This window comes from Melospiza georgiana, chromosome 1 (genome assembly GCF_028018845.1).
Source record: "Melospiza georgiana isolate bMelGeo1 chromosome 1, bMelGeo1.pri, whole genome shotgun sequence".
NCBI lineage: Eukaryota > Metazoa > Chordata > Aves > Passeriformes > Passerellidae > Melospiza > Melospiza georgiana.
The window spans coordinates 113,045,287-113,062,235 of NC_080430.1; the positions used below are offsets into that span (position 1 = coordinate 113,045,287).

A 16,949-nucleotide genomic window follows, 5' to 3' on the forward strand; every position below is an offset into this window, starting at 1 on the left:
ATATTCACCTGTGTTACTTAATGGTAAAAGAGACAAATTTAAAAGCATTTAGTGTACATCTCCCTTTGCAGTAACTTTGCTCTGTTTAGCATCTCACTCAAGATCAGCACAGGACATATTTTTATATTGCAACACGGGCAATAAGAGAGTCTGCTTAGTGCAAAAGCAAATTCCAACAATTTACTTTTTATCCAAAGATTCAAGTAGTTTGCATTCTATCTCACTGAAGACCATAGAGAGCTTAATAGTTACCTTAATACTGACTTTGCTACAGAATGTTTGTATGTATTTTAGGGAAAAAAGTGTTAGCTGTACATCACTTTGACTCACCTGCAGTGCAGGAATATATGCTTTGATATCAAGCATGATGATGTCATGGGGTAAAGACAGCAAAAAAATCAGACAAGATGCCAACAATTCATCTTTATACTGCTTCATTTTTGCTGCAACCTAAAATGGAGATAAACAGATCAAGAACAAACATAAACATTTTGAAATCTTGACTTAATTGTGTAATGTAAAATGATTTATCCATGTCAAATAAACAAATGATTTACCCATGTAAAATAAACAAGGCCAAACCAATATTGGAATCTCATTCACCTGCAGACAGTTACCAGAAGTATTTATACTGTTATTTCTCAATTGTATATAAACTGGTGACCAATACACCTCTTCTGACATTGAAAAAACTGACCAGAAAGGATTTTAAAACCTCATTATCTCACACAGTTCAAAAAGCAAGAATACCTCTACTGTGTATGTAAGATTTCTCAGAAGATAAAATTTTGATTGAATTACATGTTTTTATTCAGCCTAAGAAAGTTAGGGAGCAACATTCCTTACCTCTTTTCCAAACTTCACAAACAGTGCAAAGCAAGAGGTCTTTTCTGGGTCTTCAGGGCACCTTTTGAGGCTCCTGGGGCTGACACCCTACCAAAGAGAAACCACAAGTCAATACTATTAAAAAGTACATAGTACATATATGAACCAGAAGTTCAACTCAGAATACATACATCATACTGTCCAATACAAAACTGGTGTCAGTGAAAACTTGAAATGTATCTCTGATCTTTTAGAGGTTAGAAATTAATACTAATATGGTTCACTGACGGTCAACTTTTTGGAATATATTAAATATTAAGCAAATAAACAAGAGATGTCTGCAAAGCAGCTTTTCAATTATTTAATTTTCTCTGCTCATGCAACAAATCATAAAAACCCCAACTTCCCTAACAGTGGATGTCCAGGTGGCAAGAATGATGGCGTAAAAAGAAAATAATTTACAACAGTGTCCACAGTACAAGCATCTACACCAATGAGTTTCCAAATGTGCTTCACTTGGTGCCATCAGCAGCAGTGGCAGGGACAGCTCTGGGCTCTGTGTTGGGCTACACACCCACGTGTTTTAGTCCTATAGCTTCCAAACCACAGCTAGTGCATCTACCACTGGGGCAGCATATTCCCTGTAGGAATCAGTGAGTGGAGCAGGAATACACTCCTGAAGTTGAGTCATTAACTGACAGATAACTCTGCTGTTCTGATTAGATTGTTCTATCCAAAATATCTTTTATCCCACCTGCACTGCAAAGGTACCTCCCATCTCTCTGTTCACCCAGCTCTCAGGATTTTGGAAAGAGTGCTGCCCAGGCTGCCCAGGGAGGTCATGGACTCTCCCTCTCTGAAGACATTCCAAAGCCACCCTGATGAGGTCTGTGCCACATGCTTTAGGAGACACTGCCTTGGCAGAGGGAGTTGGACTGGATGTATTCCAGAGGTCCCTTCCAACCCTAACAATTTGGAGATTCTGTGATGACACATGGATAGTGTCTCTTCAGAAGCTGGGCTTCTAGTCTAAATTTTGACTACTAATGTGCTTCCAATTCTGGAGGCACAGGAAGCTATAAATATTTGAAACAACCCAGTAACAGTTTCAATGAACTATTTTCCATAGGGAATAAAATACTATACATTAAGAATGGCACATGTTACCCCTCCATTGGATAAAAGATCTCACCTCAAAGTATTTTATCCTCTTGGCAATTTTCATTGTAACTGAGAGCAGCTTGTAGAATCCACTAATAAGAGGTAGTCTTGTTGAATGTACAATAAGCTCATAACCAAAGGAATATACCCAAGGGTGAAAGTATTCCACATGTTTCTCTGGCAGTATCTCTCTAAAACAAATTCACAGAAAATAGGGAAGGAAAAAGAAGAAAGAAAGTCATTAAATACAAAGTTTTATTTTTAAAAAGCTTTCATCTTGGTACAAGAAAGAAATATTGCTGTAACAGAGCATCAGACAGACAGAGAATAAATGCATGCTGCATTCTGAGTCAAACAAAAGAAGATTTTAATTTTGTTTTAGAGGGCAAAGCCATTTATTATTTATTATATCTCATCATTGAATTTATACAAACACACATCCTCATATATCACATTCCATTACTGGGACATCCACAGGCACCTAATTCTGTACCTTTCACATAATGCTCCTAACTGGTCTATGAAGACTGTATCTCTGGTCTCTGAAGTATTTAGGATACATGGTCAGGATAATACTACAAGTTATAACATATAATGAATGACAACTACACCCAAATAATGAAAGTGAATGCTAATGGATGTCTCTTGTATTCTTTTAAAAAACCTGAGATTATGAGCTTTTATGTGTTTACCTATGGCCCAGGTGTCTGAAAAACCCTTCCTGTCTCCCTCCTAATCATCTTGTGCATTTTGAAATATGATCTATCAAACTAACTCAGAAACAAGCATCTTAAACACATCTCACCTCAAACTTCTTCCAACCACTTTGTAACTTTCAAATTACATAAAAACATATAAATACCTGCAGAATTCCACTAGATTTATAAAGGCAATAAAATCTATTGGCTTCGTTGGCTGAAGGTTTGAAGCAGGGTCAGAAGAAGGCCCAAGCAAAGCACTGTCACCTGCATTTCCATCCTGAAAATAAATGTTGAAGAAAGAACACTGGGTCTGTGACAACACAGAAAGTCTTTACACATTTTTTTTGCCACATTAACAGTCTGTCTTTTTCTAGCTGTTACTAGGTACTCTGAGAGATGAAGGACTAACAGTTGATACATCAGTCATTGAAAGGAAAAATAAGAGATGCCTCCTTCTAAGCAGAAAGCCAGTTGCAAAATGAAAAACTGTAGATTCCAGAGCAGAAAGTCTAAAGTAACAGATTCTGTGAACTTCTATTGATTCTGATGTGTCTATCTCCTAACACTGCAATGCAACAGTCAGAGATATTAAGAAAAACATTTTATCTGGCATAACTGTTACTTCAAGACACTAAAGGGTGCTATCTAGGCATAATGAAAACAAAACAAGGGATATGATTTTGGTTCCCCTACAACAGCAGGAGTTAATGGATAGGTCCTCAGGTCTCACCTGTTCACTAATATCCAGTTTCTGAACAGTCAGGTCCAATTTCTCAATGATCTTCAAAACAGATTTTATAAGTTCATCATACAGGACACGACTTAGGGATTGCAGTTGTGCCTTTTCCGTAAGGAAGTTTGCATCTTCAAAAACACTTTCCTTTGCAGGACAAAAATGTTCATATTTCAAAAAACAAATGAAAATTATTTCTTTAATTTACAAACATTTTAATGATCCAGAGAATCCAGTTTTGGATGTTTCTCAGCTATGAAAGCATAAATTAATCCCTGTTTAATTAATTTATCAGTCATAAAATCCAACTAAAACCAGAAAACAACCCTTCTAGAGCATGACATTTGGAAAAAGTCTGAAGTTAGAAAAGCAGCTATAAAACAACAAGACTCAGGATCATGTTTTATTTTCCATTTCATTTTGTATTTCCATGTTAAGTATGCTTTACCTTCATTGTGTCACAGCTCAGTAGACTTCTAAAGAGGTACAGATAGTCCTTATAAGTTGGTACTTTTGATCTTGGTGTCACAACTTCTCCAGCTTCAAAGGCTTCTTCTGTTCCAGAAGTCTCTTTTACAGAAAAATCCTGAAGGGACACAATGTTTGTCAGACACATTGCTCTGGTGGTTTGACCCTGGGTGCATGGCAGATACCCACCAGGGCATTCTAACCACTCTCCTCCTCACCAGGATTGGGAAGGAGAAAATAAGAAGGAAAAACCCCATGGGTCAAGATAAAAGCAGTTTAGTAGCAAAGGATGACAAAAGACTTATTCTCTACTTCCCATCAGCAGGCAATGTCCAGCCACTTGGAAGTAGGGTTTTGGTACATGGAAGACAAACACCCTAACCAGTGCTGCCCACCTCCTCCTTTCTGCCAGCTTCTCTTGCTGACCAGACACCATATGGCATGGAATTTCCCTTTGGTCAGTTTGGGTCAGCTGGCCTGGCTCGGTCCCCTCCCAAGATCTTGTGCCTCCCAGTCTTCTGGTGAGGAGAGAATATTGGAGAGCCACCTTGAAGCTGTGTCAGTGCTGCTCAGCAGTAGCCAAAATGCTAGTGTGTTATCAACACATTTCCAGTTACAAATACAAGCACAGCTCCATGAGGGCTGCTATGGGAAAAATTAACTCCATCTCAGTCAAATCCCAATACAACTGCCAATGGAACTACCTGATATATGCAATATACTACCTATATATGCAATATAATGTAACATTGCTGCAGGTAGAAACATGGAATGTTTAGTGTTCTCCATCAATCTGGAAAGAGCACAGAACAACCACCTCAATCCAAAAAAAACCCAAAGAACCTCTAAGGTTGTTCTAGTGCTCAGTTATTTGAGAAATTCTATAGTTGTTCTGCTGCACAAGATTAAAAAGCTTTAATATCCTTGCTTAACACAAGAGTTCAGTAACGTTTAAAATGTCCAAAATTTAACTTGGAAGAAAGCTGGATGACTTTAATTACAACCTACTTTATTACAGACAATCTGACCAAACAGAAGACTATTCCCTGTAATTTTCTTTATCCAGCACAAGAGGCACATCTACACTGTGCTGAGCAGAGGTAGGGATGAGAGACTTAAGAACAAATGAGCCAATAACTAATAACACTAATGGAGTAATGGATAGTACTATTTTTGCTTTCTTGGGCATTCCCTTGTTTACTGGGTTAGGTTGTCAAGAACTGGAATGGAATGTATGCTCTAGGAATCTAAATGAAATAAATGTTTGAACAGTTATTTTACCTTTGAAAATGTGATTGGCTTGGAGAAAATTCTGATTAATCCCTGATGCACTGAAACAAACAAAAACCAAAATTGCCTGAACAGATTTAAAAAGCATAGCATTCATATCACTCATAACATTAACAATGAAACAAATCACTTTTCTATATTCTGTCATGGTAAGGGAAAAGCAAAAGAACACTGATTTTTTTCCTTTAAGGACAAAATAGCTCAGATCAGAGCCTTGACTCTCGGATGTTCCACAGGCAACCAATCCTGAACTTGCTTCTCACCACTTTTTCTCAATACTGGTATGACTTTTTCCTGATTATGAATGACAACAAGGACATCACTCATAATGCCCTTATTGAAAAGGCAACAGCCCCCATTTATGTTCACAGATTTAATGTCCCAGCAATAGAGAAAAGTCATGATAAATAGCTGAAAGAAATAAAAACTAATTTCTGAAAATCATTGAAAAGAAATGTCAGCTTGAGACTACTAGAATTGTCAGTTACCAATACTGACACAATCAGTATTACATTCACAGAACTACACCTAACTTCATGTTTGGAATTTTACTATTTAACAGTTCCAGAACATTAAAAAATTGCATTTCTAATAGAGATCACACTCATCCTATTTTCTGTGCTATTTTTAATGGGTAACTGAAAGGACATTGAACAGATTTTTGTACATTTTCCCATGAAATCCCTTTCTTCTCATAATTCTTCAGGGCAGGAATGCAAGTCTTATCACAAACTTGTATTCTCCTGACCTAAATGATACCCACTTTGTTATCCAAAATGATTGTTAAATGCATTCTTGAAGTTATTTAACAGTGGATATTGAAAAATATCACCATGAAAACACTCAACCTCCATTATCAGAGAAGAGGACAAGCTTCATTTTTGATCCTGAATGGCTATTCCACATTTCTCTCCTAGAATCAGTTATGCAATTTATGAGGGAAAAAAAAACCAAAACAACCAAAGGAAAAAAAAAAAACCATGATCCCAAAAAACTCCAATGAAGTTAGTATCACAGACTTACCCACAGTGCTAATAAAGCTCCACAAAACTGGACCTTTTCCTGAGAGAGACAGAAACACTTTTATTATAGATCTGCAACAGACCAGTTGCATTTTCTCAGTGTACTGTGGAAAGCTGTTGATCTGCAGCACAATTAGATGTTCAAGAACTGGGGTGTATACCTCAGGAACCTAAAATGAAGAAAAACAATACATCCGTTATGCAAATTATGTGAAGTTTTTTCAGCATGTTACTTTGTTACAAGAGCTTGCATCATGATCTGCTCTGAGAACAAGAAAAGAGTTAGCAAGTGAATTCATCTTAGACATACAAAAACCCCAAACAAAGAAACAAACAAAAACAACAACAAAATCCTGCCCAAATAAAACTAAACAGAGCAAGAAAGCTTCCTGAACCACATTATGGAAAGTAGTTCCTGAAGAGATTAGTGCTTCAGTGCATCTAGTTTTAAGCTTACCAGAAAAGTACCAATTTAATTAAACAACAGTAACAGCATTATATTCTGTTTATCCACAACCACCTGAATACAAAATGTATGCCCTAATCTAACTTCACAGCTCCAGGTAAGACCCAGAAAGCCCTCATTTAAATAGACAGCATAACATCATAGCAGAATCAAAGTACCAGTCTCAGAGAACGTGCTAAGTATCACTACCAAAAGGCAAAGCAGCAACAGAATGGTATAAAGACAAAAAGGTTATGGCTATGTCGAAATAAAGAACATTATTTATAAATAAATAAATAAAACATATTCATATTTGCCTATTGTGGTTTTAATTTCAATGCACTGTAGCATTTTATTTAGCATATTCAGTGCATTTTCTTTATTCAAATAAAATCCATTAGAGCATTCTCCTGATATTCTTCCCATCCCCTAGGGGCTAGATGTCACTACATTTCAGTTAAACACCTTCTACCATAGGTAGGTGCACAGCTATTACCTCCTAACACATCTGCAACTGCATAAAAGAACTGGGTGGTACTTTAAATACTCCACTTACTTTATCTATATGGAATATCACACTGGCAATGGACTGGAGGAAACTTGGTAGCTGATACAGATGGTCATCTACTGTTTCTGCTTCTGTGAGGAACATTTGCTTACAGCGCTGAAGGAGCTCCACGTACATGTTGTCCACATCCTCAGGATGTATAGCTTTACAGGGCTTACAGAGAGAAAATAAAAACCTGGTTCGGCAAGTTTGTTGAGCTGAGCAAATAAATGCATGCTGTAGCACTAAAACCCAGCCACCTCTTCACTGAACCACAACCATAATTTGAAGCTTTTCCAGCAACTCAACATACCTGAAAAAACTAACTTTAGATACTCACTACATGTATGAGAAACCCAGTACCTGACATGGAGTATAATAATAGTTCACTAATGCAGTGTATTTTGCTGTAAAAGTACTTGAATTTTCAGTGACATGAATTCATATTCAGAGTGAAAAACATGGGAGTTTGGCTGTAAATATCTTAAATTCTGCATTATGGATGCTTAGTTTAACTTATATTTTGAATTAGCTGCATTAAAGTAATAAGTGGCTTACCTTAATGCAGCTTAACTGATTATCACTGATGGGTTACTACTATTAATGACTTAACTGAGCAGTCCAAATTATGAACTTTTACTGTTATATATAGGTCCTGTACAAACAGAACCTATAAAGACTATTCCCAAACTAATGAACAAGTGGAAAGTACCCCAGAGAGTAACAAAGGGTTTGTAGTAAAGCTTACAAATTTCTATAGAATGATTTGTAAATCACAGCATGAACTAAGTCAAAAACAAGTCTTTGTGGACAGGAACCAGGTCAAAGGCAAGAACCGTGGCAGGGAACTGACCATGGCAAAGAATGGACTGATTTATGTAACAGTGAAATATGGCTGTTGGCCTAAAGGCTGAAAGTCTAAAGTCCAAAGACAGCCTAAAGTCTGTCTAAAAACATGCTGACAAAATTAAGACTACCCATTTATCACTTGCAAAACTTCAAGTAATATTTTAAAATTATTTCAGCAATCAAAGAAATATTCTGCCTTGAAACTGAACCAAGCATGAGCACAAGTTCACAGTCACAACTTGCAGCAGCACCAAGACTCTTCTTCCTCCCAGCCCAGTATCTGATGCTTGGCCAAGATTTAACTTAAACACAGTAACAAGTATTAATATATCTTAACATATTAGATATTTACAGGTACTGGAGCATTAAATTTGTTAAAATTTGCAGTATTATCCTAGCTCTATATTTACATTATGCAATTTTAAGTTCTTGCATTCCATCCATAATAGATGTTTTCAATAGGGTTCTTTCAATTATCTGAAGTACTTATTTTTTTCTGGAACCAATACCTTGAACTCAATTTCTTTCTACTTCATATCACAGAAGAGGAAGACTAGGTTTGAACAAAGCACATAGAAAATTCTACAAACAAATGTGCTCTACTCAAAAGGTAGCAAAAAGAGGATTCAGCTAATAACCAGCTATTCTACTGCCATTCCTAAACTTCTCTAAATAACCTTTGAGATCATTTAACCTCATTTTTGCTTTGAGAGACAAAAAAAAGGCAGTCTAAAATTTATTATATAAAAGTTGTGGTACCACCATCAAGGACAGAGGCTGCAAATACATAAATACCACCCTTTCTTTATTGAACTTGATTGTTATATTCCCATCTTAATTGACTGCTGACAGAAACTGGAAGTTGCTCCTAATGCTGCTTCCTGACAAATATACCTGCCATCTACATTGGTATGTAAGCAAGGTTTTGTTTGTTGTTTCTTGTTGTATTTTACTTTGTGGCTGTTCCACAAATCACCTCCTACTGTCCTGCAGTCAGTAGTGCCTTTTAGCTGTTTGAGTGAGGTGTGTAAGAATCTCTGAACTACTTTCAGAGTGAAGCCAGGATTCTACCATTAATGCAGAGAGAGATAACAAGGTATTGCCTGTACCTAAGCAATAAAGCACATCCTGAAGTTTTGTGACAGCTGCATATGAAGCTCCTGTTTTTCCACTTCAGAACTTGTGCATAGGAAATAACTACAACTACAACTCAATGATGCAAGAGCTCCTGCTAGATTCAGTATACATTGGAAAATTTTAATCCAAAAGGTATTTTACAATGCAATTAATTAAGTTCAACACTTAGTGCAGAAACAGGAGCCCTCCCTATTAAAAGAGCTGTGTAAAATTGTAAAATGCATGGTATGAATCCCAGCTTTACATGCTTTCAGTAAGCTCCTTGACCAGAATAACCCCTCTGCACATACTGATGCGAAAAGCCCATATCCGCGAATGGCGATGGACAGCTCCTTGCTGCTCGAATCCATCCTCCTGATGGTTCCATAGAACTGCTCCATGAAGAACTGCAACTTGCTCTTGTGTAGCTCTGCATCCTTAGCCACCATTAGAGAAATCTGTAAAACAGATGTAAACATTCCAGCATTTCACAAAAAAATGACAATAAGTCTTAGATGCTTTGTATTACTAAGCATACTAAGACAGTAAGTCTTAGTATGCTTAGTAATACAAAGCACTAAATAATAAACTAAATGATTAATTAAATAGATTCATCGAATTTCCAAGCACCAAATATTCCCAGTATTTCAAGAAATTGAATTCTGCTTTAGATTTGGAGATCCCAGTGAAGTTACCACACCTGCTTAAGGAATGAATCCAGTGCAGAATAACTGGCTTTCTTCAGCTCCTGATGCGAGTGGCCACACCATTTGCAAAATACTTCATAGAGGGACACATAGTTGTCCAGGAGCAAGGCTCCAAATTGAGCAGAGTGCCAGCTGAACAACTGTAACCCAGCTGCAATTTAAAAACAGTTCTCATTAAAACCAAACTTACATTACATTTTATACAACGTAAAATGTAGCCCGGACTGTGAGAGTCCACATTAGGACATTAGGTAGGCAGACCCACCATGACTGGAGGATATAAACTGTATTCCTCTAGCCTCTACTGATACTCTACAGTATCAGTACCCAAACATTAAGAACTTAAGCAAAAAACAACCTTCCAAAATAATCTTTTTAAATGTACACCATTATGGAACATACACCTGTGTTCTGATGTAATTTATATTACTATTGAAAAAGAAAGGGACTTCAATGGTTATAAATAAAAATTGATTGTCCAATTCAGAAGGATCTGGTTTCAGTTGTCAGGACACATGCAAAAGTCCCCTCCTCTGTCAAACTGTGATGCAGACAAATAAAAAATTCAGATTATAGGTAATTTCACTATTCCAAATATAAACATAAACGAAATTTCAAAGTTGTCAATGAATTAACTGGGGAGAGGATAGACTACCTTTAAAGAGGGTTTTACCCCTCACAGTTACCATGGGCCTAATACTCATGCATTTCTGCAATTTCTGCATAAGCCACTCACATTTCACAGGCCAATTTCTAATCTTCTGATTCTTCTCCCCATTCTTTTTCTCCTTCTTCCAGTGAAATTTCTCTTTTTTTTTTTACTCAATCCACTGTCACACCTCTTTTCTCCTAATTAGCTACACTCCTCTTATTTCTACCATTTCTTTCTCACATCACAGTTTTGTACTACTCCAGAGGAGCAAATGGCATCAAGTATAATGCTACTATTCATAAACTGATTAGACCTTGACTAGTTTAACCAACTAAACGTTAAACTTTATAGTCCAATTTGAAGTACAGCAGCTTTCCCCCTGGCCAGCTTAGAAGTTTGAAGACTAGAGACATCTGGACACATCCAGTAAGGAATAAACAATTCCAGACAAAAGACAGTATCCACCTCAGCATGAATGGAAATAGTTTATATCTTACCTAGAGGTACTGCGTATCGCTTCTGATCAACCTGTAATACCCAGAAAAGATTTGTCACTGTGATTTACTCTTCACCAGGGCTAATCTGTTTATGCAGAACAATTAACACATAGCAGATTTACCTGTGGGTTGATTGCCTTCATTGCAAAATCAAAAATCTCCTTTGCAGTCTGAGGGTCTGTGAAACAATCCAATAGTGAGTATTTCATTAGTTACATACAGTAGGCAGAATGAAGACTAATATATTTTTATCAATGCTTGGTATGAAGCAGTAATATTGGAAAGCCTTATATATCTCATTTTAAGAGACAGAGACTTTTTTTTTCTAAAATACGCTTAAGTTTGAAAAAAAAATTGTACATGTGTTAGCTGTTTTTTCTGAATATCCATGTAAGAGAAACACATCTCCATAACAAACTGCATTCCAGCTTCAGTGTGGCTCTCATAGCTGCCCAACATGTGGTCAGAAAATAGCACTTCAAAGATTTATATATAGAAAAATGCTGATGAAGCCACTTCACACAAAGACAGATTACAAGGACTGTGTGAATGTGTATTTTGCATAAACCACCTACTAACAAGGAAATTTTAATTCTGCATGCACACACAGAAATGGTGCTACTTTTTGGCTGTGTAATAATTAAATGTAGAACTGTCTGTAAAACTGTATTAAAAGGTGTCACTGCCTTCCTTTCTCATAGAGAAAGAACATACCTTCATCCACAGACTTGGTGAAGTTGTACATGAGTGCAACCAGTCCCCTCAGACATCCTGCTACAAGAGGTAGCTTGGGTCCCCTTGTAGCAGATGTCATCTGAAAAGAATAAAATACTTGCAAGCTAAGATAAATTTACACCAAGGCTTTCTAGCTCCCAGAAGTGTAGGCAAATAATTTACTTCAACTTAATAGTTATATCAGAATCCAACTCTATGAAACAACTCCACAGAAACATCTTTACTCCTAAGTGTCACATCATTTGGAGGGAAGCAGCACAGATCATTTGAAAAACATGGAAATGTTCCACCAAGACAAAAATACCAAAATTTAGATAAAATACAGTAATGTTTTGAAAGTACTTAAAAATTCAGAAACATGAAAGTTCAGCAGACATTTGATGTTCACCTCATGTGCAAGAACTCTGCAGCAGTACAGAACAAATCAGAAACTACCAGTGCATGACAAGGTAACACCTCTTAGGGAATGATCATCTTTTCACACAGTGAACTGGCCCATTTGCTGTTACTGATGGCCTTGAATTTTCACTTAGAAAGCTTCTCAGAGCCAGAGAATACAACTTAGACAGTCTTTCAGGAAGAATTTATGATTGTCCAGCTAGATCCTGAGAAACTGTACTAGATACAGTAGTACTCCAACAGCCAGTGCTATTTACTTCAAAGGAAAAAAAAAAAACCACTAAAAACAAAGCAATGCAAAAAGAAAACCAAAGCAAAAAACCAAAGAATGAAAAGAAATTCCAATCATACCTGTGTTTTAAGCTCTCTCAAATAAGCTCGGAATAGTTTTTCAGAGTTGTTAATCATGTCACTAGGCTGGACTTCTCCCAAAACTCCCAAAAGCTCATAAATCTTTTCCAATACTAGAAAGTAATTTTTAATATTATTAAGTCTTAATTACTGAAATCATTGCTTTTGGCATTTCCAGTGCAATTCCTAATAACCTGCAACCATGAGAAAATCATCCCTAACAGTATAATTGAAGTGTGGAGCAAACATCTGTTTTTTTATATATATATATACACACACACACACATATATATATATGTAGCCATATCCTACAATGTGAGATGCATCCTCCTCTCACATCAGTAAGTTAAACACATTTAGTATTTTTAAACATGGCTCAGAAAACTAATTTAAAGGCCACATACACTGAGGAAGCACTTGTTAAGGCCAAAGGCTAGCAGAAGTTTCTAGGCTTGAATTCAGACTGAAGGATTCTATGCAGGCACAAATTTTATGAGACCGGTAAAGCCAAGATTTCAGCAGTATCTAGCCATAATGATCAAACTGCAGCTCATACTAACATGCCATAAATAATACAATCAGGCAAGGGAGAACTGATGAGCTTGTATTGGAGGTGACCAATGCAGAAACTATCACACTAAAACTGCAGCTTTGTGGACAACACTAGTCAGGCTTAGAATAAGATAACAAAGTAACAAAGAGCTTTAGAATCATAGAATTGTTTAGGCTGAACAGACCTTTAAGATCACCAAGCTCAACCGTTAACCTAACACTGCCAGGTCTCATCACTTGAACATGTCCCCAGGTGCCACATCTACACATCTCCTATACATGTTCAGCAATGGTGACTCCACCACTTCCCTGGAAGCCTACCCCAATGGTTGACAGTTCTTTCCATGAAGAAACTGTTCCTAATATCCAATCTAAACCTCCCTTGGTGCAACTTGAAGTAATTTCCTCTTGTCCTGTCACTTGTTACCTGGGAGACCAACTCCCACCTGCCTACAGCCTTCTTTGAGGAGGCTGTAGAGAGCAGTAAGGGCTTCCCTGAGCTTCCTTTTCTCCAGGCTAAACATGCCTAGCTCCCTCAGCTGCTCCTCACAGGACTTGTGCTCCAAACCCTTCCCCAGCTCTGTTGCCCTTTTCTGGACTCGCCACAATCCCTCAAAATCCTCCTTGTATTGAGGGGCCCAGAACTGAACACAAGATTCGAGGTGCAGCCTCACTACTGCTGAGTATAAGTGGACAATCAGAGAAAAGAAAAACTAAGGCCTACCTGTGTCAGGAATTCTACTTTTTGCAGCAAGCTCCTCATAAAATTTATTAAATATCTCTTTAACTTTCATTTCTTCCATCAGACAGGAACGTTGTAAACTGTGGAGCAACTAAGATGGATTAAAAAGAAAAAGGAAAACATTTAGATCAATACCCCAGTACTACTCAATCTAAATAAAAACACAGTTCATACATGTAAGTTCAGCTTCAAGTAAGCAACTATGCTATTCAATGAAAGAGATCTAAGGTAATTTGTCCCAAGAAGAGTAATGGCAATCTACTTTAACTAAAAACTACCTTCCTATAGATGCATAAATACAAAATTTACAACTTTTAATTTATAGTATACATATTACATATGTATACATCATGATCTACATGAAACTTATACACAGCATAATTTATACATATGTACATATAAACTCCACTAGAGCACAGGCTGAGCAAGTCTGCAGTAGCTTTTATCATTCTGCTTTTCTCTCCCTGCTAGTATAAAGCAAATCAAACTCACAGAACTGACTCAGAATAACTCAGAAGGGAGTTTTGTTTCTAATAAACAAACCTAAGTAGGCACAAAAGCATTTACAAAAGAAGGGTCTAAATGCATTCAAAGGAACTACTGTCTCACATAGCAACTAAATTTCTGGAAAAAAACTCCTCCTCCTCCACACTTTCCAAATACTTTATCTTATATTGCAATAGCATATATAATACATAGTATTTTAAAGCAAGAATGCAATTGAACAGCAAAATTTCTCCTTAAATAACCCTAACAAACTGAGAGATCTACAACTGTCCCCTAAAACAACTGTGTTTTGCTCTAACAAATGAAGGAATGACATGCCCACATCTAAGCAACCTGCTAGAGAATACTGAAGACAATCTCTTGTTAAAACATTTTTTTTAACATCTAAATATTAGCTATCTCTCTTCTCTTGCTATGTCACACTACAACTTCCTAGCAAGAGGAAGAGGAAGGGCAGACACTGATCTCTTCTCTTTGGTGAGCATGACAGGACCCAAGGGAACGGCCTGAAGCTGTGACAGGGGAAGTTTAAGTTGGATATCAGAAAATAGTTCTCCACCCAAAGGGTGGCTGGGCACTGGAACAGGCTCCCCAGGGAAGTGGTCACAGCACCACACCTGACAACAGCTCTGGAAATGTTTGGACAATGCTCTCAGGCGCGTGGTGTTACTTTTGGGGATGGTGCCATGCAGTGCAGGACCAGAGTTGGACTCAATGATCCTTGTGGATCCCTTCCAACTCAGCTTAATCTGCAACTCTGTGATACAGATTTTCTGCATGATATAGTGTAACTATAGTAATACAACAGATTCACTACTTCTTTTCTAGAAACAAGAGAGATTTATAAAATGCATTTTACCTTAATCAGAAGTTCCAGTGCTGAGACTTTACATTTTGCCGCTCTCTCTTTGGTATAGACACTAAGACAAGTTTGCTACAAAGAAAATAAGGATAACAATACTTTTAAGTAAAGATGGCAATTCAAAGACATCATATTCTTCTACCTCTTTAAAGTATCTGTTTTTGCAAGCTTAAGTTTTTTAAAAAAGACTAAAATAATACCTAGTCCTGGAAGTGGCTTCACTGACAATACTGCAGCACTGTCTGACATAATAACAAACCCCAACTCAAGCCAAGAAACTGCAGTTTCTGCAGTAAAATTTGCACAGGGCAAATTTTCTACCTCAGTACTATCACTCCTTAGAATAAGTAGCTATTAATTTATGACCAGAAACTTCAGTGGTGCAGTCAAGCACTTCTATGCAAAGAAATGTGCATAGAAATGTTATGCAGCACAGATGTTCAGCCACTCATACTCCAGGAACCTCAGGTACTGCAGACACCACAAATTTCTCTATATATTGCAAAAGTAACAATTTCTCACGTGAATTTTTTTTAAAAATGGTAATTAAAACTAACCCTAGAGCAACATTTAAAATTTTACACTTAAATGCCAACTTTAGTTTGTACAAATTAGAAGCTACAACTACTATTTTCCAATGAAAATAACTTATTTTCAGAACCAATACCTATATGTTCTATAAGGAAAAGTTAATAAAATGAAGTCTACAGCTGGACAAACAATTCCACACTGCTCTGTGGTATGAATTACAGTTTATGTAAAAAAAATTAAAATTATTTCAGCTCTAACAAGAACACTAGAGTTGGGCAAGGCTGACTGGGAGGGGTGAAGTACAGCTAGGAATGTTATGACATGACAGTTTAAACTAAACTATGACATGATAGTTTAAACTATCCAGCAAAAACACTTCTAGGAAGTAATTTTCATTTACCTACCTTAATATTACAGGCATAAGGATGAATTTTGTCACCAACTTTTTCCATAAAGACACAAAGAAACTTCAATGCTTCTTCCCTGCAATCTCGAAACTGAAAAGTTAAAAAAAATAATTTTTGAAATGTGCCAACATGTTGCTCATATAGCATTACCGAAACACTAATTTAAAGTTTGCCAACTTACCTCCTCGATGCTGAGGGATCTGTGGATAAAGACGAGTAAGCCATGCTCCTGGGAAAACACCAGGGACAGGTGCAGCGCTGCAGGGAGGCACGGAACCATCGGGGGGTTGGCTTCATGCTCACCACCCAGCCCATCCCCCGGTGCAAAACGTGACCTGACACCTTGGGCACGAGTGACGCTTGTCCCCAGAAACACCACAACAAAGTGTGGGTGCTGCTGACCTCCCCCATGGCCTCGGGGCCCGGGCCTGTGCCCTCGCACCGGAGCCTGGCGCTGCTCAGGGCCGAGGGGCAGCTCAGCACAGAGGGGCCCGCACCCAAGCGCTTTTACCCCGGTGAATGGTTATGTGAATGGTTATCTGCGGCAAGACACCCCCTCCCTCCCTCCCTGGGAATGCCCGGTGACAGAGCGGCAGCGCAGCACGGAGGGAGCCGCCGGGCAGAAGCCCCGACCCGGGCCGTGTGTCCCGCCGCCACCGAGCCCTCCCCGGGCCCCGCTCGCTCCCCGCGCCGGGCCCGGCCCGCACCCTGCTCGCCGCTGCCCAGGCTGGCCACGCAGGTCTCGGCCAGGCTGCGGAGCAGGCTGTATCCGTGCAGGGCGCTGCCGCCCGCATCGCCGGGCTGCAGGCAGCGGTGCAGCTGAAGCAGGCACTGCTGCACCCCAGCCATG

The 16,949-nt window shown here is 38.1% G+C and overlaps 1 protein-coding gene across 2 annotated transcripts in view; it reads right to left on the reverse strand.

Annotated features, from left to right (window-relative positions):
* PRKDC (protein kinase, DNA-activated, catalytic subunit) overlaps window positions 1-16,948 on the reverse strand; it is an 83,273-nt gene extending 66,325 nt beyond the window's left edge. For both annotated transcript variants that reach the window (XM_058021670.1, XM_058021661.1), the window contains exons 1-20: window positions 16,807-16,948; window positions 16,281-16,357; window positions 16,097-16,189; window positions 15,159-15,233; window positions 13,775-13,883; window positions 12,499-12,611; window positions 11,728-11,827; window positions 11,136-11,191; window positions 11,014-11,044; window positions 9,858-10,015; window positions 9,469-9,615; window positions 7,202-7,366; window positions 6,202-6,370; window positions 5,170-5,219; window positions 3,869-4,006; window positions 3,418-3,567; window positions 2,849-2,964; window positions 2,018-2,177; window positions 847-933; window positions 331-450 (exon numbers count right to left, since the gene is read on the reverse strand). In XM_058021670.1, coding sequence (XP_057877653.1) covers window positions 331-450; window positions 847-933; window positions 2,018-2,177; window positions 2,849-2,964; window positions 3,418-3,567; window positions 3,869-4,006; window positions 5,170-5,219; window positions 6,202-6,370; window positions 7,202-7,366; window positions 9,469-9,615; window positions 9,858-10,015; window positions 11,014-11,044; window positions 11,136-11,191; window positions 11,728-11,827; window positions 12,499-12,611; window positions 13,775-13,883; window positions 15,159-15,233; window positions 16,097-16,189; window positions 16,281-16,357; window positions 16,807-16,948 — 2,256 coding nt within the window. The remainder of the gene's footprint in view (window positions 1-330; window positions 451-846; window positions 934-2,017; window positions 2,178-2,848; window positions 2,965-3,417; window positions 3,568-3,868; window positions 4,007-5,169; window positions 5,220-6,201; window positions 6,371-7,201; window positions 7,367-9,468; window positions 9,616-9,857; window positions 10,016-11,013; window positions 11,045-11,135; window positions 11,192-11,727; window positions 11,828-12,498; window positions 12,612-13,774; window positions 13,884-15,158; window positions 15,234-16,096; window positions 16,190-16,280; window positions 16,358-16,806) is intronic.
* Window position 16,949: the final 1 nt, after the last annotated feature.